Source organism: Oryzias melastigma, linkage group LG11 (assembly GCF_002922805.2).
Source record: "Oryzias melastigma strain HK-1 linkage group LG11, ASM292280v2, whole genome shotgun sequence".
Lineage (NCBI taxonomy): Eukaryota > Metazoa > Chordata > Actinopteri > Beloniformes > Adrianichthyidae > Oryzias > Oryzias melastigma.
This window is the reverse complement of record NC_050522.1, coordinates 3297950-3323236: the sequence shown is the minus strand read 5'-3', so window position 1 is coordinate 3323236 and position 25287 is coordinate 3297950. Positions and strand designations below refer to the sequence as shown.

General features: G+C 41.5%; 1 protein-coding gene across 4 annotated transcripts in view; it reads left to right on the top strand.

The window, feature by feature from the left end:
- The window catches only part of trappc9 (trafficking protein particle complex 9), a 192281-nt gene that overhangs the window by 121999 nt on the left and 44995 nt on the right, over positions 1-25287 (top strand). For all 4 annotated transcript variants that reach the window (XM_024257959.1, XM_024257960.1, XM_024257956.1 and 1 more), the window contains 2 exons: positions 14226-14379; positions 21350-21440. In XM_024257959.1, coding sequence (XP_024113727.1) covers positions 14226-14379; positions 21350-21440 — 245 coding nt within the window. The remainder of the gene's footprint in view (positions 1-14225; positions 14380-21349; positions 21441-25287) is intronic.

The following is a 25287-nucleotide window of genomic DNA, read 5'->3' as shown; positions in this document are numbered from 1 at the left end:
AATCTTGAATATCTTCCAAAAAAAAAAAAAAAGGTTCTGATAAGAATATTTAGTATTTTTGTACACTAATATGAAGTTATTTGTAAAACTCAGAACAGAGAACTGTGTGGTGCAAGCAGATCGACATCAGCACCTTTTCTATTCACACTGTTGGCCTGACTGACTTTAGAATCCAAAGCTGTGCAGGATGATGACCAGAACAGCTTTACTGGCGCTGATGCTAGCTTCTCTCCGAGATGTGGTCATTTTTACAGATGATGTTTGGCATCACTGTGTCATCAGGACCTGGAGAAACAGCAGGGTCACATGACTAGGCAGGAATCGCAGACTCATCAGAGGTGGTCGTTCTGAGAGTCCGTCCAAACACATCCCCTCAAATTCTCAATGAAAACACATTCAAACTTTTAGATCCTTGTTCAATCCTGCCAAAAAACAAACAAACAAAAAAAACACAAAGCAGTTAATCAGAAAATAAATTCCTATTTTAGTAAAGGAAAGTCAGAGACTGAAATCTCATTCTGAAAAACTGAAAATGCTGAGCTTTGCTATAGAAATGGAATGATTAATGTAATAAAACAAGATAAAAACAATGACAAATTCATAACTTTTTTGATTATTTTGTTATCAAACACGCGATGTAAGTCATACCTGACATGTTGATGGAGACGTTCCGTCTTCATCAGAGTCATCACCAGCTGGTGGAGTGTGACTTACATTGCAAAATAAACAACAGAATAATCCAAAAAGTTATGAATACTACAGACACTATGAACTTTATCACATTAAAGACATATTTAAGTTTTTCTTTGAATTAATTTCACTTCAGAATAATGACTTTTGAGTTTCGAGTCTAAACTGTTCTATATGCATGAAGAAGGACTGTAAACAGAACTCCTGAGAAGGTGTGTTGGACGGATCATCAATAAGCTTCATATCTTGAAGAGACTGAAAATGTCTTTACAATCTAGAAACAATCCCAATGTGAAAGGAGAAGCTGCTGGGTTTGAGCATCGGACTCACAACGGTAGTTCAGAACATGCGAGTGGAGATCAAGTCAAACACATTCAACATTTAGAGTAAAAAAAGACTAAAAAGAAACATTGAAGCACTAGATATTTAGTGTCAGAGTATTTTAAAGATTTTTTTTCTAAATGAATGGACTGAATTCTTTTAAAATTGTTCTCGATAAAGTTTCCTTCCAATGAATTGAATCTTTCAGAAATGTTGTTGGTGCTGCTGTAAACAGTCACTGAGTCTCAGTTCTATGCAGATGACCCATTCCTGATACTGATGGAGACTCTCCATGAAATCACATGGGCACTGGTCTTCTCTATCTTTAATCTGTCCTAAACTTGAAAGTCTAAAAATACTTCGATAATTTAATTATATGTAGATTAACCCATAAAAGAATGATTAAAATGCTTAAATGCAGCATTTATCATTTTTTTTTTAATTCTGGTTGGATTTTATGGTTGTAAACATCCAGTTGCACAGGTATTACAATCAGAACATACACTGACTGTATAATAGAACTGACTTTTATTATATTGAGTTCTGTTTATTTCTATAGAGAAATACACAACTATTACTCAGCCATTCTATTTTTCTCAATAACTATTCTTGCTCTGCTAGATTTTTTTTAACATCTCCATCTTATTCAAGTTATAAACTGACCAATCAGTTGCCTCAGGAAAATCGTGGTTTTTGCTGGTCACCACCTTGATCATCTGAAATGTTTGACAGGTTCCCCTGAGGTCGCTTTCAGTGGTAGGGCTGAGGACTTCCAACAAACTCACTCCTGATTGCTGGCAGTAGTTGCCGTAGAAACCTTGACTCAGACCGACTCGGACCAATCACTGCTTACCAACCGCGTTTGGCTCCTAATGGCAGTAGCTGCATTGCAGGAAAATGGCATTTAAATTGACTTCATTTGACTGGAGCCAAAAGTAAGCTGACGTCACACTTGCTCGGTCCAGTTCTCTTATACAGTCAATGATTAGAATGATAGAAATCAATCCTTCTAACCTTTTCAATCTTTACTGACATTTTGCAGCTCTCAAACATCTGCTTTATTTCTGCGTATAAATACTGCCAGAATATATATAAAAATCTCTGTCTGTCTAATATATATATATTAGATATATATATATATATATATATATATGTGTGTGTGTGTGTAGTAAAAGCATACTTGACCCTGTGCTTCCTGCTGTTTGCACAGCTGAGTGAAGTTGAAGTCTTCTCTGTATAATTGCAGAGAGGAAAGTGTGAATGGATGAATGCAGCTTGAAAAGCGAAAAGCACTTGAAGCGGTCAACAGGACCAAGAAGCTTTTCTATAAACGCATCATTTTTAGACTGTAGTGCATCAATTCTGAGGGGAATTTATCCTGACTAATGTGAGATTTTTGACATTCGAGCTGCATTCTGTTGATGGTACTTACATGCCACTTCTTTCACGTCTGCAGAGTCATTCACAGCCCACTGCAAGGCAAATTTGATCAAAGATTGAAGGAAAAGGCATCAAACTAAAGGTTCTGCTTCAAGTTTTTTTGCTATTCTTTACTTGTCTCATTTGTTAAAAAGGAGATGAAGTATATAGAAACAGAAACTGCAAATATTCAAACCAACATACTTGATTCTGCTGAAATATTTAAGCCAAACAGTCTTTGGAAAACTGCTGTGAAAAACTGGTTGTGAGGCGAGTTTGTTCTTGGCATCTCTTTTTAAAGCAGTAGTAGTTCACTTTCGGCTTATCCCATTCTGGGTCACCACAGCGTAACAGCACCCACTGTTTCCCATCAGTGATTTGTCAGAGTTTTTACGCCGGATGCCCTTCCTGACACAACCCTGTACTTGAGGGGCACAGGGACCCAGTTAGGCAGCAGCGTCAAGGGTCTTGTCTAAGGACCCAATCTGGGTGGGGATCAGTGGACAACCCTGGGAATCGAACCCAGGGCTCCTGCGTACCAGCCCTTCACCTAGCCCACTGAGCCACCCAGCCGCTTATCTCTTTTAAAAGCAGTAAAGGTCTTTAAGCAGAAGTTAATCTGAGTTGTTTTTTTATTTGGAAGTTCACCATCACCACAAGCATCACTCAAGTCTGTAATAATCCATTAAACTACAGGGAGAAAACAGATAAAAAAAAACGAAATCTGAGACTAACTATTAAATTGTTTCCAATGTTCTCTGTCAATGGTCTTGAAACAAAATTTTAACAAGGATTTTTAGCTAAACATCCACATATTTACTAACTACCTTTGCATCTTCCAAAAATTCTGTGTAACAGTGACAAGTGGACTGAAAAATAAGAAAGTTTACCATGTGATTCTAGCACAGCATTCTGACTAAAAATGGTGAAAAAGCTAAATGAATGCAAGATGTAAAGAAATCAGGATAAACTCCCAAACTCTATCCGCACTCTGCCCAGCTTCAGGAGTAATCGGTTTATTTTTGCTACATGAACTGGGATGTTCATCCCACCGTCTGCAGAGCCGTGTTGTGCGTCTGACTCAAACTCTTTCAGCACCAATATCTCTGATCTGCTCTGGGACAAATGAGATGTCATTCTGCCGATGTTTTCTGCAGTCTTCATACAGGAATGTCACAGCAAAGCCTTCCATCTGACAGGCCCGCAAATGGCCATTGTTGCTCATTTTCCCCATGCGCTAACATGGAATCCTCTCAGACGGACTCCTTCGTTACCTTTCACAGCTACACTAGAACAATGGAGAAAAGATGACAAACAGTCTGAGCAGCTGGTATAAAAGACTTTCACACTCATTTCCTTCAATCCTTTCACCCCTTCATGACTGACGTAATATGCTTCATGATGTTTTATGTGATGAATCATTTTAATGTTTTTAAAGCATTTGATTGTTTTCTTAACTACAGTTTAGCAGACGGAATTTCCCACTTCAACTACATTTTTTCTATTATAAAAGCGTTCCCAGTGGTCTTTTAATCACGATTATGAAGTTTAAGCAGAAATAAAAAACCTGTTTTGCTTTTTTAAGAATTGTTTTTCTGCAGGGGAGCGAGAGGTCATTAGAAATTTACCTCGGAGTTGTGGTGCTGAAGTTAGCATGGGCAAAATTCTCATCAACTTTTTGTTTATACTCTCTCCTGGAAGCTTATAGTACCTCACAAGGCCAAGCTACATTAGCATGACAAAAAAGAGAAGAAAAATGGCAAGCAATATCGGAGCAATCTAGTTGGACAATTTTGAGCCACATTCCAACTCAAATGAAAACATTCATGAATCAATTTGTCTGCAAGTGGATGCATCAGAATTGGAGTGGAACAGGTAGACTTTGGGCCGCCCATGGCAGTTACCGCATCACAAACCTGAGCTTTTTCAAACCGCAGGTTTTTATCTGCCCCTGATCCATCATGATTTAAATAGAGAAATACTCAGAAATGCTATTTTAATCTTAGTCATTTATACATGTCCTTCATCATGAGAAAAGTGCTGCAAGAATATGATAAAAATACCAAAAAAGTGATTTTCATTGGAGTGGTTGAGCTCTAGGCCTCGAGGGCAGCATTCCTGTATGTTTTCATACGTACCCTATTCTTGCATGGTCTAGTTGGTTGGACACACCTGAAGCAGGTAATCAGTCATGAGCAAGGCTTGGATATCTGGTAATCATGCAGACAATGGGACCCCGAGGGCTGGAGCTGGACAGCCCTGCTCTAGTCTTCAGTAATAGTTTGCTCACAGTTCACTTACCACACATGACAATCCTACGTTACATTTTCATGTAGTCCTGTATGGGTGCATGTGACTGATACCTCATTTCCACTGAGTGGTCCAGACCACACTATTCCGCTCCTGGCCGGTTTAGAACGGTCCGGGTAATTCAAGTCTGTGTTTCCATTGAGTGTTGGACCATCAAGGTGCATGTGGGGTGTAGACCGATGACGAAGCTGTGTGTCATAATGATGCGACTACTGTGAAAGGGAATGGCAACAACGGAGGTCTTTTATCAGCTTTCGGTTTGGATCTTGAGTATGGAAAAGCACTGATTGGATGCTTGCTGTTGTCGTTGTACCTTTCCGCCAATCGATGGATTTCATTGTGTGATTGCTGTAGCTCTGCCCTAACTGGTCCATTCCATTTTTCTATGGACCTACAATCGATGGGGGACCAAAGATGGTACAAACGGGTCCAGTTTAATAGATCAATTTTATAATGGAATCACTCAAAATACCATACCGGCTCAATGCAGTCTGGAAATTAGGCACAAAGGTTCAGGTGCAAATACTGGACCTCTTACCAACTGTGCATGAATGCTGTACCTGCATCTCATCTACTCACCCTTACATGTTGTATAAGTGTTCACGACGACCTGTCACCTGCAGCATGCTCATAGAAAAAATCTGCTTGAACACCTTTGCTCTCGGGGTTTACCAAGCAGTCTACAACCTTGATATTCATGCGGGTCACCTGACCCATTTTTCACCCACAAACGTGCTCATATCCACCATAAAGGCAGTTCTGACTAAGGCTTCAGTGTCTAGCAGGCTACAGCAATGAACAAGATAGGAGTACAACATCTGCTCTGAAGAAAAACTGTTGTACTTTCTCCCTTCTGCTGTCCAGCTCTGAGAAATTCTGCTTTTATTTCCCGCTGGACTTGGTTCTGGTCACACCGATTAAACGTACCAGACCTTGGTTTAAGGATCCAGGTGTTCCAGTGAATGCTCAGAAAGCCTATCCAACCTAAAATCTGTAGAAAATGTCAGATTCTTGAGTTTTACCAAAATCATCGATGCAGAAGAGCGGTAAGCTCCATTCTTTTAAGCTGGACTTAGAGGACACCTGAGCATATCCACACGCTGATCGCCTCCATGCGAGGCTGCAATGCTGCAGTAGTTCATGCACAGATCAGGAATTCACAGTTAAACATGTTCAAACATCAGACATTGACTTTTGTGATGTATTATTCTTATGGTGTGTTTTGGAGACTGGTATTTAACAACACTTCTTGCTCAAAATTCTGTTTGTCGACATATTTGACACAAATTGTTTGCCCTCATTATAAAACATTAAAATGTAAAAGTTTTCAGTTTCTGGCTCATTGTTTCATCCTAAAAATGTAAATGTGACAATTTCTATAGATTAACATACAGATGCACAATCAATTTGATTCCGCCCACTCTCTACTGCACTCAGCACATCAGCTCAGATCTTCTCCCTTTGTGAAATTCTTTTGAGTATTGGTATATGCTCAGGCCTGCTTGACCTTTGTGAAGTTCAAGCTCATATCTAATGTAGAAATTCTAATGAAACAGCAGCTCCTCCTGTTTGACAGACTAAAAGTTGAGCTGAGATGGTAATTTTCATTACATATCTTCTACTGTTCTGTAACCAGAAAAGGTGGAAGTGGTTCATGTCGAATTTTATTCAGGAATAGCTTTGAATGTTGGAACAGTGTCTGATTCTCAGAGCCTTCCTGTGAACTGTCAGCAGGATTAATGCTGGAATGTCTCCATCTGTACCCAGAAAAATGTCACCACCATCATTGGTTTGTTTGTCATTTGACAGTACCTGATATTATGTCAAATATGACATCTGCATGTATTGAGCTGCTTTAAAACTGTCTCTCTTGTAATGTGAGTATTCCTTTAAATGTCACTCTGTTCCTGCTTCTCAATGCTTCAGTTGGTCTAATCTGCCTGTTGGTGCTGGAAAACCAGATGGAGAAACCATCCAGCAGACTGGGTCGGGCACATGGTGCAAAACACCACAAACGATCTAAAAAACAACACCTGCAGTTCTATGGTTCCAAACCAGAACAAGTAAAAGGCAGGAAAAGAGAAGCGGTCAGTTCCACCAGTCCTCTTTGGTCTGTGGAAAGTCTGCCTGCATTCACACTGAAGTGAACCGCGCCAGAATTCATCTGCATCAGAACAAAGACCCTCCTTCTCCAGGAGACCAGATTTTCTTGTTTGGTCCAAACCAGAGTTCAGGTGAGCTGTCACACCTGCAGAGCAAAATGACACATCACAGGAAACCAGACTTGGGAGACTTGGAATAGACCAGAAACAAACCTGGTTCAGGTCTGCATCAGATCAGAATCAAATTTGGATCAGATAAGAGCCAAACCTGGGCTGCACGGTGGCGCAGTGGTTAGCGCTCTCGCCTCACAGCGAGAAGGCCCCGGTTCGAATCCCGGCTGGGACCTTTCTGTGTGGAGTTTGCATGTTCTCCCCGTGCATGCGTGGGTTTTCACCGGGGACTCCGGCTTCCTCCCACCGTCCAAAAACATGCTTCATAGGTTCATTGGTGACTCTAAATTGCCCCTAAGTGTGAATGTGAGAGTGGATGTGTGTGTGATTGAGGCCCTGAGACAGACTGGCGACCTGTCCAGGGTGAACCCCGCCTTCGCCCATCAGTAGCTGGGATAGGCTCCGGCACCCCCGCGACCCCGAAAGGGAAGAAGCGGTCAAGAAGATGGATGGATGGAAGAGCCAAACCTGGATGAGAGCTGGATTAGACCAGAATCATCCTGGTTCAGAACTGGATTAGACAAAATCATCCTGGTTCAGAGCTGGATTAGATCAGAATCATCCTGGTTAGAGCTGGATTAGACCAGAATCATCCTGGATAGGAAATGGATTAGACAAAAACCAAACCTAGATCCTAGCTGGATCAAAGCAGAATCATTCTGGTTCAGAGCCTGGATCTAAGGGTGAATCAGACCAGACCCAAACCTGGATTAGAGCTAGACTATGTAGTAGCAAACCTGGATCTGAGCCGGACAAGGTCAAAAGGATCCTGGATCAAATCTAAATTAGACCAAAACCAAACCTTGATCAGAGCTGGACCAGACCACGGCCAAACCTGAGTAAGAGTTGGATTACTGTTACGCCTGGCTCTAGGCCGCAACAAAGAAGCGGGGAGACGAAGCCGGTCTTTCTAATGAACAACACTTTAATGTGTTTAAAGACTCAAAACTAGAGAGCAAAGCACGCCGCGAGTTCCGCGGTACAGCAGTGACGTCGAACAAGACAGGAAGTCCCAGCAGAAGCCCCTCCTCCTTGAGGTCCTCCAACTGAGTATTTATCTGGAATTTCGACATCCCCCAAACTGCTGCACCTGTGTGAGAAGAGGAGACGCAGGGCAGACAAACAGACAGAAATACAGCTCAGGGCCGTAACAATTACATCAGAACCAAACATGGATCAGATTAGATCCAAAGATGAATAAGAGCTGGATTACACTAGAACTAAACCTGGATCAAATTAGTGCCAAACCTGCTGGAGAGCAGGATTTGACCAGAACCTAACCGGATCAGAGCTGGATGAGATCAGGACTGACCCTTCCATCTCTCATCCAGGTTTGACCCCGAGCGTGAGGTTTCTTTTCCACATTGAAATGTGGTGTTTGGCTGGTTGTCGCTGCACTCCTCCATCAGTGCTGCTGCAGCTCTGTAACCGCTGTACTGAAGCGTGGAGTCACTTCTCACTACATCAGCCTCTTCAGTTTATTTTTGTCCTGTCTCCTCTCCATACTCGCTGCCTTTTGGCTCTTCCCGATTGCAGCTCACAAGGACACACACGCCTCACAGCGTGAGCTTTTCAAACAATGCTTGTTTCCATAGTGACCACCTTTTCTCCTCCTTGTATTACTTTTTGTGGCAGCAGAGTACACAATGCAACAGTCCATTATAGCACCTCGGCAGCGCAAAACATTGTAAATATTTTCACATAACTTTTTGCCAGTTAACAGTTTTTTTTCAATCTTTAAATAAATCAAATTTCTGAAAATAACTGACAGCATGGAAGTGCATCTGCTGCCGTCCTCCTAGAATCAGCTGCTTACTTTTGTCTTTCATGTTTCTGTCTAATGTTTTTCTGCATAATTACAGCAAAAAAAGGAGGTGCAGAGAAGCACTGAGAGCTTTGACCAGTCCCCACTGTTGGCAGTCAGTTCACACTTTCTTTTCTTGTTGATATTCTGGAGGAGTGCTCCATCTCAGTCAATCTTGTGGATCTGTCTTACTCTTAGCTGACTTAATCAGCCTCAGTGTTACAGTTGAAAGCTGTGCCATCATTGGACAATCCAATTACAGTTGCACTGATTCAAATCCAGCTAAGGTCTTAGGTTTGACATGAACAAAAAAGCATCGCCTGTCAGCTCTAATGACAGTCAGTACATTAGAGTGTCAACACAGGCATGTTTTGATGGCAGTCGGTGAGCAGTAATTAGATTTAGGAATCGGCTTTAATGCGCCGCAGCAGACCGAAGGCTGCGATAATGGATGGAGAGCGCTGCCTCTGCAGAAGCTGCACACGAAGGGTTACAGAAAGTCAGCCGCAGTCTAAAAATAGACGGTTGCTCTTGCCTGCCTCAGTGCAGAGCGCCATAGATCTCCACCCTTAATCTCTGCACGTGAGCTAAAAATAGCTCGTCTTGAAAACATGCATGCATCCTTTTGGTTGGTGCTCCGCTCTCAGCTTCTCCCCAGTGACACATCCACGCTCTGCTAAAGAGACATGTACAGCAGCTTTTACAAAGTGTTCTTTGCAAATATTTTACTGCTCTTTAGTTAAAGACACAAATGAACAGAGAACTCGTTGCTCCCTCAGCATCAAAACAAACAGGAATTCAAATAGAGAGACTGAACACGACTGATCTGCATGCTCCTGTAAAACTGCAGCAACACAAGGAATATTTGAAGCAGTCATCAAGCAGTCGCAGTCGCCGTCCTTCCATGTGCTCTCCCATCCTGTTGGCAGCGCTTGCTTAAATGCAATCACAGTCTGCACACCTCGGAGGCGTTGGAGCAGAGGGACGGATGGTTTGGTGGCGCCGGCAGCTGCAGTGATTCACGCGTCTGCAGTGATCAGATGAAAGCGGCCCCCTATGCTTTAATGTGATTATCGTGTTCTTTGGTCCGAGGCAACACAGCATTTAATTAGGAAGGGGTCATTTTGCTGTGACCACAGCACCCTAAGCTGGTGTTAGTGCTGCCATTAGAAAAGGTTTCACTGCCACAGCTGATTGCAGGATGTTTGTAATTAGCTGCAGGTTGTCAGAAGTGTCATCCGCTCCATGTTGGTTTCTGCAGAGGTTGAGCTGTTTCTCCTTGTCCTCATGAACACATTCACAGAGTGCTTCAGCTGGACTCTGAGGGTCTGAACATGAAGACTGTTCCCTCCAAAATATTCAGTTAAATCAACATTTTTCATCATCTCAGAAACATCTTTAGATTAATAAGCAATACATTTAGAAACAACAAACGATATAATTCCTGCTGCCTTTTTAGAGTCACCTTAATAAGTTTCTTCATGAACTCATTTGTTTTTAAACTTTATTAGAAAGCTCTCTGTGAAAGTTTTGCTTTGCAAACTTCAACTCCTGAGGAAGTCTGGGATTGTGGACTGTTGAACCGGAGATAATCCATCCCTGTGATCCCTCAGATTAGCCATCATGCAGGAGTAGCATGGAGGGAGACTCCCAAAGTTTCTTTAAGATGACCAGTGATGGCATTTTAAATAATATTTATGTGAAACCCATTTTATGTAACTACCATGAAAATCTTATCAACAGGAGAAACTTCTTGTTGCCTTGAGTGCCTGAGCTTTGGTTGTCATATCAAGTTACCCTGTTTAATGGCTCATGTGTTTATGGTCCTACAATATTAGTCAAAATGTGACTTGTGTTTTGTCATAAAATTACAAAAATAATCTCCACAGAATAGGAACATGCTGATGTGTGAAATCTGCCTCGTTGCCTCCAGAGGTTTGAGAGGAGTAACTTCAGGCTGAAGCTCCTCTAAAACCTGCTCATCAGTAGATCTAGGTCATTTTTCAACTTTGAATCTACAGCACAGAGGGATGAATGGAAGAAGCCTTCCATAGATGAGGACAAAGTCGATCTCCTTGTTTGATGAAATGCCTCTTTAGTAAAGGTTCTCTAGTGGTTATCATACACGGCATTGGGAGAGTCATGATCTGGGCTTGTTCCATGTCTAGAGATCTTTCTACACGGTCAAAAGTGAAACACTGGATCAATTAACAAAAGCTCTGTAATTTGCTACATTTATGAATATTATTATTTTTAATCAAATGTAATTTTTAAGTTGGGTAAACCATCAAATTAAAATTGTACTTTGATGAAAACTGATCATTTAAATGTAGCAAATTGCAAACTGTTAATTGATCCTGTGTTTCAATTCTAACAGTATATGTCTGAGTCAGTATATCGGAAACGCGTCTGTCAGTTTAGTTAAAATTGAGTCAATTACTCTATTTTAAAAGTCCTGCTGTAAATCTCTAGTGAAATGTCTGAAAGAAAGAGAATGAATGTTTTATGATGGTCCAAGTCCCGATCATAGCCTCACTCAGCTTCTGGAGAAGTGACCTCCTGAGGACCTCTAAAGGCACGGTCCCACAGGACTTGACGGCCATATCACGGGTAAAAAATTTGTAAAATCTGCCACACACTTAGACACACTAACTCTATGCATGTTGGTGGAATAGCAGTGATACAGACGCAGGAGTCCACTCCTCTGCCACAGCACTGCTTAATCGCGTGTAGGCGCGTCCTCCCTCGTTCAGCCGCTAAACAGACGCTGTAAGCAGTGGTACAACTGCAGACCGGCTGGGGTAACGGCCGTGCTACAGCCGTGCACGAATGCAGAATTTCGGCATCCAAGCGCATGTTCCGGCATTTGCTCCAGGGTTCGATCTCTCACTGAAACTGCTGTTCCACGGCCATTGGACGGCTGTACCGCTGGTACCACACACGGTGTCTAAATTATTGTGCAGTTCAGAAATTCTTTTGTGTAACGGCGGCCAAATTTTGTATCGTGTGTATGTACGTGGATTCCGTGGCCACATGTCGGCCGTTGCACTACCAGTCCACTGCTACCAGCATCTGTACCACAGAGATGAAATCTTTTCCGTGCTCCAGCCGTGATATGGCTGTGAAAGCCAGAGGAACCGGGCCAAGCAGCCATGTAGAAAAGGAGCCAACATTTGTCTGACGGCACGCACGGACATATTTCATTCAGGAAATGATTACTTAGCTGTGGAGGTGGATCTGCAGACATGACATCCTGGTGCTGCTGCTGTGTGTTTTTGTGTTATTCCTCTGTGGTCACGAGCACACTTTAAAAAGTAAAATAATCCCAGACACACGAGCGCCTCCGGTGGAGTATTGAATAATTTATTGTAAACTTAGGGAGAGAGGCAAAACAAATAGGAACCAAACATGTTGGCTGTTATTTCTTGACAAACGTTTAATTCCGCTAAAGAGAGCATTTGGAAGTGACCCTGTGCCTCCTGCTAATTACCTTTGTGAAGGGAAGCGGCTGGGGGGTCAGCAGACGCATCCAGCAGCGGTTTGCTGCTATGTTTCCTGGTATTTTTAGACGTAATGCGTCTTTTTGAAGACGCAGCGTCCATTTGAAGGCAGGACTTCAGTGGGTGACATAAGCCTTGTGCCACTAATCTTCAAAGGCCAACTGATGTAGCACAGCAGGAGCAGGGCTTTGCTCTTTGTCTGCGGGAGTTTTTGAAGTCTTAATTGTTATTTAATTTGCGTTGTAGCTTTGTTGCAGAGGCTGGTAAACGATAATTGCTTTTCCTCCTCCACGTCACTTTGATGTTCATGCGTCTGGACTTCTTCAGAGATTTTCTTCTGGGACCAAATGTGATTTCTGAGTCCCAGAGCTGTTAATGGGACAGGTGAGAGGGCTGATCAGTAATAAAGTTAGGGTTTTACAGCCTTATTGAAATGTATGTCCTTTCATATGCCCCCCCCACCTCCCCGTTTCTGAGAGAAGATGTTGCTTCTGAAAAGATTTCTTGATAATTGATCAATTGGTTCATTGATGTGCAAAAGTGACTTGATTACATGGAAGACACACTCAACAAAAATCACTTGTCTACCTCATGACGTCTCCTGAGTTGCTGCTCAATAAAGCAGTCACATTATCATCTTTAATGCAACACAATGATCATCCACGTTCTTTTAGAGGTAATCCATTTTTAAAATCTTTTTATTTTAATCTCTTGTTCTAATAAAGTGATTATCATTCTAACCAAACCCTCATTTATTATTGTTAGCTGATAAACTTAAAGGTACCAAACTGTCATGTCTTGGACCTCCTTTTTTAGAACAGAGTATAATAAAAATGTTTTGATCCCACAAAGTGGACATTACCTGGTTACCATAGCTCTATTAAAAGAGTAGATAGATAATAATAACACTGGACAATAATTATGTCCAGTGTCTATGAAGCGTTGTAGTCTAGTAGCTGATGGGAGGAAAGATCTCCTTCCTGCAGCGAGGTGTTATTCTCTGACTAAAGGAGCTCCTCAGTGCACCCACAGCCTCATGCAGAGGATGAGGATGATGAGGAGGAGGAGGATGATGAGGATTTTACGTGATGGATTTCAGTTTCCATTGCATCCTCCTCTCACCCACCACAGTAGCAGACTCCAGAGGACATCCCAGAGCAGAGACGGATCTCTGCTTCAGCTTGATGATCCTGTTCCTGTCAGTGTACCCCCCTCCCCCAGGAGTTTACTCCTTAGAAGAGCGCAGACACAACAACGTCATCATAAAAACAACTCTGGGGGAGCCTCTCCTTTGACCTGCAGTCGTTTCTCTGGTGGAATTTTGGCAAAAACAGCTGATCATCCAAACGGTACACGGTAGATGTCTTCAGAGCCATGGTGACGGAAGATATCCCAAAAAGGAGCATGCCGCAGCACTCACATGTATATTAAAAAAAGTCCATGTCTGTCAAAAACAGGCCAACAACAAGAGAATAAAAAAACCAAACAATTAAGCTAACAAAGCTATGGTAATTGACAACCTGATGTGGAGCAGGTGGAGAAAAAAGTGATGATTTTAGCTGTGGATCTTTACAAAGATTAGTTGGTTACACTTTAAAATAAGATGACTTAACACGTTTTACTAACAAATTAACAGACATTATTAATGTGTTAGCACAATAAGCCAGATAATGTTTATTAAAATACATGGTAAGATTCATTAACATCTATAGTGTTTTCAAAGGCCATATTAATAAAGTACTTACAAGCTAAACAGACATATTAACTATCTGTCAACTTTATATTGAGTGTTTTGCATCACCTCATCTAAAGTGTTACCAATTAGTTTGTTTTTTACAGATGCAACTGTAAAATAAATGTGTAATCACATTATGTTTTATATTTCTAACGTTTTTCTAATTTTTTCAGGATGGCCATTCAGGTGGACAGATTTGACTTTGAGAGCCTTCCGCAGGCGGAGCAGCAGACGCTTCACTTCAGCAGCCCCAAGCAGCTGCAGGAGGAGCGGCAGCTCGCGCACGGCTGCCAGATCAGCAGCAAGCTGGGCATCTGCTGGAGCATTATATCCTTTTGCTTCTTGTTGTAACAGTGCAGGTTGATAAGTCTCTCAGAAATAATGAGATCCTCCCAGGTACCTGTGGAGTAATGTGTGCTTGACCTCCGTCAGCGCAGTGAAGCTGCACATCTGGAGGCTTTATGAGGAGGCCTGGTGGTCAGCAGGGAACTTGTTTTCCTGAACTGGCAGATGGAAACCCAGCTGGCAGTCACAGTGAAGGGACGCCCCGCTGTGTGTGTCTGTGGGTGTCATGTTTGAGATGCTCACTTGTCCCTTCTGTGTTGTGTTTCCCTTTCATCCCCTGAACTCTTCCTGGATTTTTTACAGTAATTCTGGTTACAGCAGTCATTAGTCATGTGATGCTGGCGTCCAGCTCCAGCAGTAGATGAAAACGTGCAGCTTGTGGACAAGTTTGAGGCTCCTCCCACTTTGAATGGTTTGCCTGCCGCTCTTTTACCACAAAAGGTGATTCAGTCTCCATAGTGGTTTATAATTCTTCAAACTGGGCATCAGGTGAAAAAAAACAGAAACAGATACGGTACTAATGGTTGGAGCAACCTGAGCTCAGTCTGACTGGAAAGATGACACCTCATCATAAACAGGTGAAGGAGTGTCTCACTTACATCTATCTTCTAACACAGTGGAGTTCAAACGTTTAGCAAAGAGGGTCAGATTTGATGAGATGAACTCACTCATGTAGCCTGATGTTCTTGGAACTATTTTAATAACAAGAAATAAAAATGAACTATTTAATGACCATTTTGTTGCAATTGCATACTTTTCATTTCTTCTAAAAAAAACTCAAATACATCTAGATATGTTTTTATTAAAATTACTGTTAAATATTCACATTGTTAATTCTCAGTTAGCATGTCTTGTCTGGTACTTCCTCTTGATATTTTACTGAAAAAACTGCACATTGTTCTGGAAGCAGTGGCCCTCACTGTCAACTTTTCTTTTATGTTAACTGTTGACATTTTGTTAATGAGCTACAAAGTGTCACAGAAGGGTCCCAGGACAGTGTAGCCAGAGGTTTGCAATGGCTTAAAATGGCATTTAGCCAACCATAAATCAAGAAAGTTTTTAGACAATGCTCTTATTGATTTTATGAAAGGAGCTTGCAGGCCAGTGGAAACTTGAGCGCATTGGGCCCGCAGACTGGACTTTGGACACGCCTGTTCTAAACCTTCCTAATTCCCAGTTGGACTCACTGTTGGAGCCACTGGATTTTACACAATACTGCAGTCCTTTACAGGCCATAAACTCAGATCAGGCTCAGTGAAATGATTTGAAAATCAAGCATGAAAGAAAAAAACAACATGAAACTCTGGGAGCTAGATGACCAAGACAAACATCAGAGCGTCAACATACTGCAGAAATGCAGAAACCATTGACTGTACATGAGAACCGGACTGAGTGACTCCTCCCCGCTGGTGTTCCAAAAAGGAAGTATTACTAACCCCGGGCTCACACCGCTAGCATTACAGCTCCAATGCGAGCGCCGCAGCCTTTTAAAAGTGCGAGAGGAAATCCCACTGCAGGCGTTCATGTCCTGCGTCTGCGGTCAGGCTCGTCGGAGCTGCAAATCTGTTTCGTTTGGTTCAAATTTTGCCGGATGACGCAGCTGAGCCGCAGCGAACAAAGGGGGGATTAGCGTGAACCTATGTAAGTTTGGAGTTTTGGGAGGTCGGCAGCAGAGTCTGTGGCTGCAGCCAACCAGGAGCTAATATGAGCCATCGGCTGTAGCTAGACCACTCCCACATCACACCTGATCTGTAATGCTCGCCGCGTGAGCCCGGGGTGACACTCATTCTATTTGTCAGAATAACCATCCTGGCTCTGCTACCTTTTTAAAATCATGTTCTTAATAATCCTCCTTTTTTCCTGATTTTTGTCTTTTATTACAAGCGATTCAAGTTACAAACTGACCAAACAGATTACTACTTTAAAGTATGCGGACTCTTTGAGTGTGATTTGATTTGTTTATTTTGTTCCATTCATGAAGAGAGCATTACATTCACATATTTGGTACACATCTAAAGTCCACATATCATCATGACAGGAAAGGAGCAGTGAGAAGAAAAAAAATCTTATTTAATTTCTGCCCCTATATTGCATCTCAAAAATATAAAACAAAAGAAACAATCCTAGATGGCTTTTAGCGCCTATGCCCACATACTAACTACACCTTACATATTCCTCAAGTTTTGTCTTTACAAGTATTTTTTAAAATAATATTTTATTAGTACAGCTTTTCAAAATGTCCTGTTGAGCATTCCAAACTTTTACCCCAACAAAAGAAAGACATGTCTGCTTTAAAGCAGTGCGAGCAACTGGAAACTTAAAATCTTATTTCCTCCTGTAATTTTCACCTTCTGAGGTGAAAGCAAATCATTTTTGCAGACTCTCCAGTATCTCTCTGTTTTTGACTTTAAGCATCCCAAATAAAGTTTGCTGTTTTACTAAGTCCTCAAATTTCAAAAATCTTGACAGTGAGTGTTTGAAACATTTCATATACAGATTTTATGTAGACGGCTTTCAGTAGTGGGGGTGTGGCCTTCCAACTAGTGTACCCACCATTGGTTAGAGCGATTGCCATAGAAACTTTGACTCAAACTGACTTGGATAAATCACTGATGATGTCTGGTTCCAACATGGTGGTGTCTGTATTGTGAAAAAAATGGCCACTGAATTGACTTCTTTTGTTGGAGTTGAAAGTAAACCATTTTGATGTCACACTGACTCAGTCCAGTTCTCAGATGCAGTCCATGGTAGAAACTCAAAGATTTTTTGAATCTGCATGTTCAACCAAAAAGAAGAATGAGCATGTTTGTTATTCTCTAGAGTTGCTGTATCAATTCAGAACAGACTCTAAATGCAATTAAAACTGAGATTCTGCATAAAATGTCAAATTAAAACAGAGGTTCAGTCCAAACTTCATTACTTTGATACATAAGTTTTAGCCAGATTTGATGCATTTCTCAGAGCAAATCTTCTTTCTGAAATTGACCGATTTTTATCCATTCAGCCTGAATAAATGTTAATTTATCTTACTTATTTCCACCTCAAAATCCTTTTTCCCCTATGCTTATGAAAATTGTTTCAACAAAACTCGTGGTACTTCATTGACATTATATAAAGAAACGACTGTTTTGTTTCTTCTTGTTTACCTCATTCTAGAGTTTCATGCTTGGAGACAAACAGCCTTCATGTAGTAGCCACGGGACTTCCAACCCCAAAATATATGAAATATATGCTAATCCAACGCAATGCAGCATGATGGCATGGGGAGAGCAGATTTTCCCCAAAATGTTTGTTTTTGACATTTACTGTCATATGGCAACACCTGGAAAGATGGTAATATGAGGTGGAATTATTTAAAAGAAATGAACTTTGGCTTCATTTTTGTAATGAAGACATAAAATGCTCACATTCTATCTTTAAAAACAGACAGAACCGTCTGTTCCAACGGACAGTTTCTGGACAATTCAAGCCTCATTCCAGGTTTGCTTGCAGATGACAAGACTTTAAGGAAAGTTTCAGTCGCAACTCAGCAGTCAGAAGACATGTTAGTATTTAGGTAGAGTTTATGCTTTTCTTTTTTTTTGGGGGGGGGGGGGTCTCAGAGGAAAACAAAAGACAGAGGAAATTTGTTCACGCTGGAAACTGTTTGCTTGGCCTTGAGCGAAGTGTGTCTCTTTGGGTCTGAAACTGAAGCAACACGTCTGCTGCTGCTGTGGCGATTGTGTCCAGAAGTCGTTCCTTCAGAGGAGAACGTTTTTGTGTTTTATGTGCTTTACCCTGCGAGGACGTCTCTGCCGTCTTCACCACCGCCTTGTGACTACACAGCTTTGAAAAGTCGACGCCGTGCTCTCAGTTCAAAGGGAAGCTCCTCCTGGTTCCTGCAGAAGCAGCAGTGGTAGACCATGATGCTTTGCTCTGCTGGTCATCTTGTAGTCAGCAAAAGCTTCAACTCCTGAGTTCTGCCATGTTGGGGTGTTGAACAAAAACGGATTGTTGCTGTGCATCAGTCAGGGATCTCCCACTTTCTGTGTTTGTCTGAGTACACCAGAAAGATGATTGTCTACCAGAAAGATGATTGTCTACTACAGAACGCAAGAAAACTTTGTATCCAAATATCATGAAAGTGCAGCATCAGGTTGGTGAATGCACCTCTAGCTTTAACTGATCCGCTTGGTTTACTTGTGGTTGATCTTTTTCTTCTGTGCTCATCATGGAGGTTCAGTTGATGTTTGAACCGTTTCTCTGCAGATCAAAAACTGTACATCTCCAAGTACATCCCTGGAAATCTTTGAGGTGTGTAGAACCATAGTTGAGGCTCTGGGCACATTATTTCTTACGAAAGATAAAAAGTCAAAAATGTGTGCTGAATGTGTTGCTAAATGTAAAAAAATTCCCCATTTTGTCAAACAATGTGAACTTTTTATTATTATTATTATTATTGTTATTATTATCATTATTATTATGTCAATGATGGGCTGCACGGTGGCGCAGTGGTTAGCGCTCTTGCCTCACAGCGAGAAGGCCCCGGTTCGACTCCCGGCTGGGACCTTTCTGTGTGGAGTTTGCATGTTCTCCCCATGCATGCGTGGGTTTTCACCGGGGACTCCGGCTTCCTCCCACCGTCCAAAAACATGCTTCATAGGTTAATTGGTGACTCTAAATTACCCCTAGATGTGAATGTGAGAGTGGATGTGTGTGTGACTGAGGCCCTGTGACAGACTGGCGACCTGTCCAGGGTGAACCCCGCCTTCACCCATCAGCAGCCGGGATAGGCTCTGACACCCCGCGACCCCGAAAGGGACAAAGCGGTCAAGAAGATGAATGAATGAATGAATGAATGAATTATTAGGGATCCCCAATAGTTGCAACCGAGCAGTTGCAACTATTCTTTCTGGGGTCCAGACATTTCACAAACCTTTTACAAACCTTTTACATTTATAGATATACATGCAAGTGTTAACATATAAAAATTCAAAATAAGTAATAACTAAACAATGTTTACAAAAATGAATGTGATTCTTAACTCCCCACTACATACACACTACACACATAACCCAATAATGGTATAACTCAACATTATCAATAAATGTTGATTTCATTTTAGATAAGCACGCTTTTAGTGATGATTTGAAAATAACTTTGGTCTTTGACTGTGAAATAGCTTTTGGTAATGAGTTGCAGTATGACAGGCCTCTGTACCGAACAGTCTTTTTGGCTTTTGTTTTTGGTAAAGTGAAATGACCATCCTCTGCATGTCTTGTACAATAGTTATGTGTATTGCGACTAAATGTAAGTTATATTCCTGATAAAAAGCAATAGTGAATACATGAATCTGTCTTATACTTGTAGCCAGTTTAATTGTTTATGCATATGATTAATGTTTATAATTGCAGTCAACTGCTACTTGTGCTGCTCTGTTGTGTAACTTTTAAACTTTAAGAGTTGATGTGGCCGTGGACCAAATTACCGGACAGTAGTCGATATTTGATGGGATTGAACTATAGATTTTCTTGCTTGTGATGTTAAAAAAACAGCATTTCTACCAATTGTGGAAAGTTCTCTACCCATTTTAGTTATTATGTCATATATGTAGTTTTCCCAGGGTAATTTATAATCCCGCGACCCCGAAAGGGAAGAAGCGGTCGGGAAGATGGATGGATGGATGGATGGATAATTTATAATCAACAATTATGCCTAAAAGTTTCATTTCATTTACTTTCTTGATTACTGTTCCTTTCACACTTATGGTTAATTTTGGATTTGCACTTAAAGTGTATTTAGAGCCAAATACCACGCACTTTGTTTTTTACATTTAAAACTAACTCATTAGACTCGATCCGTTTTATCATATGTTGTAATTCCCTTTCCATTGTAATGTTAAGCTGATTTATAGAACTTGAAAAATGAATAAATGGTCAAATCACCAGCATACATAATGAGTTTCAATGCATTTAAATTTAGTGGAGCATCAACTAATGATCTGATTGAAAGTTCCTCCATTGTTCCTCGATGCAGCGGCCTCTGTTTTGGAGTAACTTCTGGGAAGGCTGTTATAAAGTAAATGGGTATTGTGGCGGCGTGACATCACCCCGCTGTTGCTGTGGAGCAGCACTCCCACTGAAGCCTTAAATTAGAAGCCGGACCTGCTCATAGGTTGAGCGATCAAAGCAGAAGCACCGAGGTGCAGCTGCCGGCTGTGACTTGTGATGAGTCGGTGTGAGTCAGCGTTTGTGAGCAGTCACAATAAAGTGTTTTCCAGCTCCGTCAGGTTTTCTGACCATGCTCGCTCCTTCTGTCAGTCCCTCCACAAACCTGCCGTCCTCTCTCAGAGGTTGATGTTGCGTTCGAGCTGGGTTTTCCCAGCATCACTTGGAGAAATTGCTGCACATGGCGTGGATAATCGCTTCCTGACGTCCGTGTTTGTTTTGATGGAGCATTAGTGCACGCATGGCCGTCCGTGTGATCAGTTTAATGTCTTCATGGTGGAACCAGGAACAACCTTTGATGTGGAAATGAAAGTGAATCACAAATGTTTTTCAGCTGACAGGAAAACGGGATCTGACTCTTTCCAATAAACTCTAGCTTTACATGATGTCTGCATAATGCACTGCAGAGTTTGGTGTTTCTAGTGCACCTTTGGTCCAGTGACTCATCAGAAATCTTTTCAAACTCTGCACTGTCGTAATCTACTGGTAGAAACATCATGGAACTCTTTCTTTTTGAAAATGGACAGGTGGAGGTGATGAGAGGAAAACATTCCAGATAAGCATTTCTGCATAAAAAAGTTTAGTTCAGTTTATTCTATTGATATTTAAATTGAAACTGCTAAAAGCTTAAAGTATGGGTTCTTGCTCCTGGATGTTCCATTTCCAGCTTCTTTCTTGTATTTTTCCCCTCATGTTTTTGCAAATTCAAGGCAGTTTTCCTATTTGCTTCCCTTAACAACTCCCACCCATCTCTGAAGCGGCATGGAGAGGCCAGCGTGGAGGGGGTCCTCAACCAGCTGGTCCTGGAGCACCTGCAGCTCGCTCCTCTGCAGTGGGGTGAGTCTCCGAACCGTTCGCAGCTGAAGCTGAGGCACTTCAACTGTCAAACACTTCCCCAAAGCCGGTCTCCAGCCATGTTTTTTATTTGCATTTGTAATGGACTACATGCTCTTTTGGAGGTGGCTGACAGCAGCTTGGGAAATGTGTGGATCACAGGAGTCAAACAGGGTTTATAGTATCTTTGTACAATCGCTCCATCTGTGGTCATTCTTTGAAATCACCTTTGATTTATTGCATTTCTTCATTTTTTTGCCCTCTCCTCGTCAGCCTGGAGGTTTCTGACTGACCTGCTCACACGAAAAGAAACGATTATCTGAAATGATCATGTGTGGGGATGAATGAAGCTGAGACAGAAATGGAGTAGGCACTCCACCAGATTCAGTTTTCCTCAGGTGGTCTGGCATTTTTCATGTTCCATCCAGCATCAGCTCAGAGATGAGCTGCACACTTATTTTTCACATTGATGTTTTTTTTCCCATGGATCAGCTGATTCCCAGCCTCTTAGGCCTTCTCCGTGCATTTTAATCCTTAGACAACCTCAGGCTCCATCTCGGCTGTAGATTGGTCACGTTTTATACCAGTTTAAGATCACATATCTGGTTCTGAAACCTAATTGGACAGTGTTTTTTATATCTTCACCAGTCCTCATTTCCTTTCTATATTTGTGGTGTCAGTGTTGTTGCTGCGTTTTTGTATTGATCCAGCAGCTTAGTTGTTTACTCAAGGCGCCACAGCCTTCCAGAGATCAGCACAAATAATTAATGCTTCGTGCAGGAAGGAGCCAATGCTGGAACACGAAGCGCGGCGGGCAGAACGAGCCTTTCTGTTAAGGCCCTACAAATAAAAGTTACTAATCTGAAGCCTAAGGATCCTTGATCAACCCTCATCAAACAAACCGGAGCCTGTTCTTGATGAAGAACAGGCCTGGAAGATCAGCAAACCCTACTTATGCAGAAAAGGTCAATCTCTCAGAGCATTAATAATCCCATGTTTGTATGGATTATTCTAATGATTTTTCTGATAAGCTACAAATGAGCTGTTTCTGTGTGAGACATCTGCTTTCATACAGCCAGCTCTAACATCCAACAGCAGCCGCACTCCAACAGAGGAGCATTTCCCTTTACGTTTGACAGCATGCTGTTGATGATCACTTATTACGAAAGGACTTTAATTACTAGGTTATCATGTGATCATGTTTATTTTCTGATCATGTGATAAAAAATCCTGTTTGATCTCATGGTTTTCAGACTTGATCGACGTTTCATCCCAATCAGGGACCATACATTTGTTTATTCTCATCATTTTGATCAGAATTGTGTTTCAGGCTTATCATTATAGATAAAAACCCTTTGACCTGAATGGATCAAAATTAGCTGCGTAGCGATTCGTTTTAACAACGGTTCAATTCATATTATAACTTTTGGTTGCTGATACGCTTGATATCGGTTCATTTAGAGTGATCCAATTCACATAAAATAAGTCCAGAACATCTTGATCCCAAACTTCCAACAGTGTGACTCAGAGATAAGTATCTGGTACTGTACAATACAGGCTAAGTTTTCCAGTTTCCTTGTATTTCTTCAAGATAATCAATTGAAATTTAAATTGAATACATTAACAAACAAACAAGTAAACAAGAATGAATGTCAAATTAATTCACATTTTAGTTTGATTAAAGTTCAGCCACTGTTGTTTTTCCACATCAGAATAATCATTATTAGAACATTCTACCACACTGTGTGGTCATTTTTACATTAGAGTAAAACTAATCTAGTCTCAATCCAAATGGTATTTTCCAAGATCAATTTATCTCATTTGAAGGATGTTTATAATCATGTTGGTCAATTTGATTAACAACTTGTGTTTTAATAAGGGTTCCTCTTTATTTAAGTGAATTTTACTCTTTTTTTTATTAAATTTAAATTTTTTTTTAGAGTTTTCAATTATAAGGTGAACAAAATATAAACAAGGGGGAAATGTGGATCTGTTTGTTTTGCTTTAGTTAATTTTTTTTAGTATTAGATCGAGACAGACCCTGAAAATCAGATCGCTCAGGATTGGATCGGGGCTAAAACCCTTATCACAACATCCCTAGTTGTAAGGAAAAGGAAACTCATGAGGATTGGCCAACCAAACAAAGAATTCTGGATCAGGGAGGGAGTTTTGTCTGTGCTGGTCCTGCGTGCCCCCCACTGCAGTTATGGTTACATCTTTGTTTCTGTGCGGCAGCATGGTCACCAGGACCACAGAAACCCCTGGAAGCTCAGTTTGTGGAGAACCCTGACAGGGCTAGAGTCGGGTCAATGGTGTTTTCTGCTTCATAATTTGTACTGAATGATGAACACATTGACGTCATTTCTTTGACTGGCTCTCCAAAGCTGAAGTTTCATAAAGAATTTCTCAGATGTTGGATTTCTGTGCTGTCTCCTGCTAAATCCCCAGTTAGGACACCTCGCTCCACTGCAGCCTCTGCATGCCGGCCACGCTCCAGCTGTAATTAGTTTATGGACATTTTTGTTGATCAAAAAAATCTTGTAAATTTGATTGATTGGAGCAAAATCTACTGCAGCTGGCTCTGCTATTGATTTTGGTTTGAAGCTTTTTGGAAGTGGGGCTCTGGTTTATGTGCACTCACTGGGACAGCTCTGAGGCTCCTCAGGTGTTTTCACTATGACTGGCTTTAATTACCTAAGACAGCTATTCTTTACTCTCCAAGTAATCCTGAAGGGATTCCAGTCATCCTCAAACCTTTTCAAGTCAAGAGGTAGAAGTGTGACACAGCTCCAGGATGGAAAAGCTTAAGATCCCTTTTTTGTAGAGTAGCAACAGTGGAGAAGAAGCTTCACATACAGAGCTGATGCGCGGACATTTTAGACTCCATTTAAGGAGTTTTTCAATATCATTTTGCTCTTCCAGAAGACAAAGCAAAGTTTAAAGCAGCAGCTTCTGATTCCAAACATTCAGATGAGTAAAAAGCTCGACTGAATAAAACTCCTGAACTGCCATTTATTAAAAACAAAGTGATGCTTTTGTCACTACCAACTGATGGAGGACGTGTCAGCTGCTCCATCAGGACGGAGCTCCCTGTGGGCGGAGCTTCATCAGAGCAGGTTAGGGAGGCACAAAGGCCCTGAAGTAGCTTTGATTTATTAATTTACCTGGAATGGTCTGGTAGGTCAAACCGAAGTCTTATTACCAGCAGCAGAATGAGTTTACAGAAAGAATCCAGAGTGGAGCGTTTGGATCAGACATAGAGAGGAGGAGCCTCTAAAAATTGCAGGCTTTTAAATAAAACTTCACAAGTATTAAAAAAAATAAGAATGAGCACTCTTTTTAATTTGAATGCAAAATGTGCGTGAAAAGGAGAAAGATATGAAACGACGTCTCAGGGTCAACTGAGAACCTCTCATGAGGTTCCTGACTCCACCACCAAGCTTTGAAAAGATCTCCTCTGCACCACAGACCCCCATCAGATAAGAGAATCACTTCACCACATAGATCCATGAGACTCTTTTACTCACTGTCTCACGGTGGTGCAGTGGTTAGCACTCTTGCCTCACAGCAAGAAGGCTCTGGTTTAGACCCAGCTGGGGGATCTGAACCAGAACCACCAACGGGGACCATTGATTGTAAGAAATACTGTATTTCTCGAGCCATGAGGTCCCCCATTGGAAATGCATTACCTCCACTCCTCGTGAAAGTAGCCCACCGCTTTCACCGTCACTTCCTGACATGGATATTGCCATTTTGTAAACATCTGCAACCCATCTTCAGCGATTGGTCTGAGTCATAGCTGAGTCATGAATCTACAGGAAGTACTGTCGCCAATCAGGAGTGAGTTTAT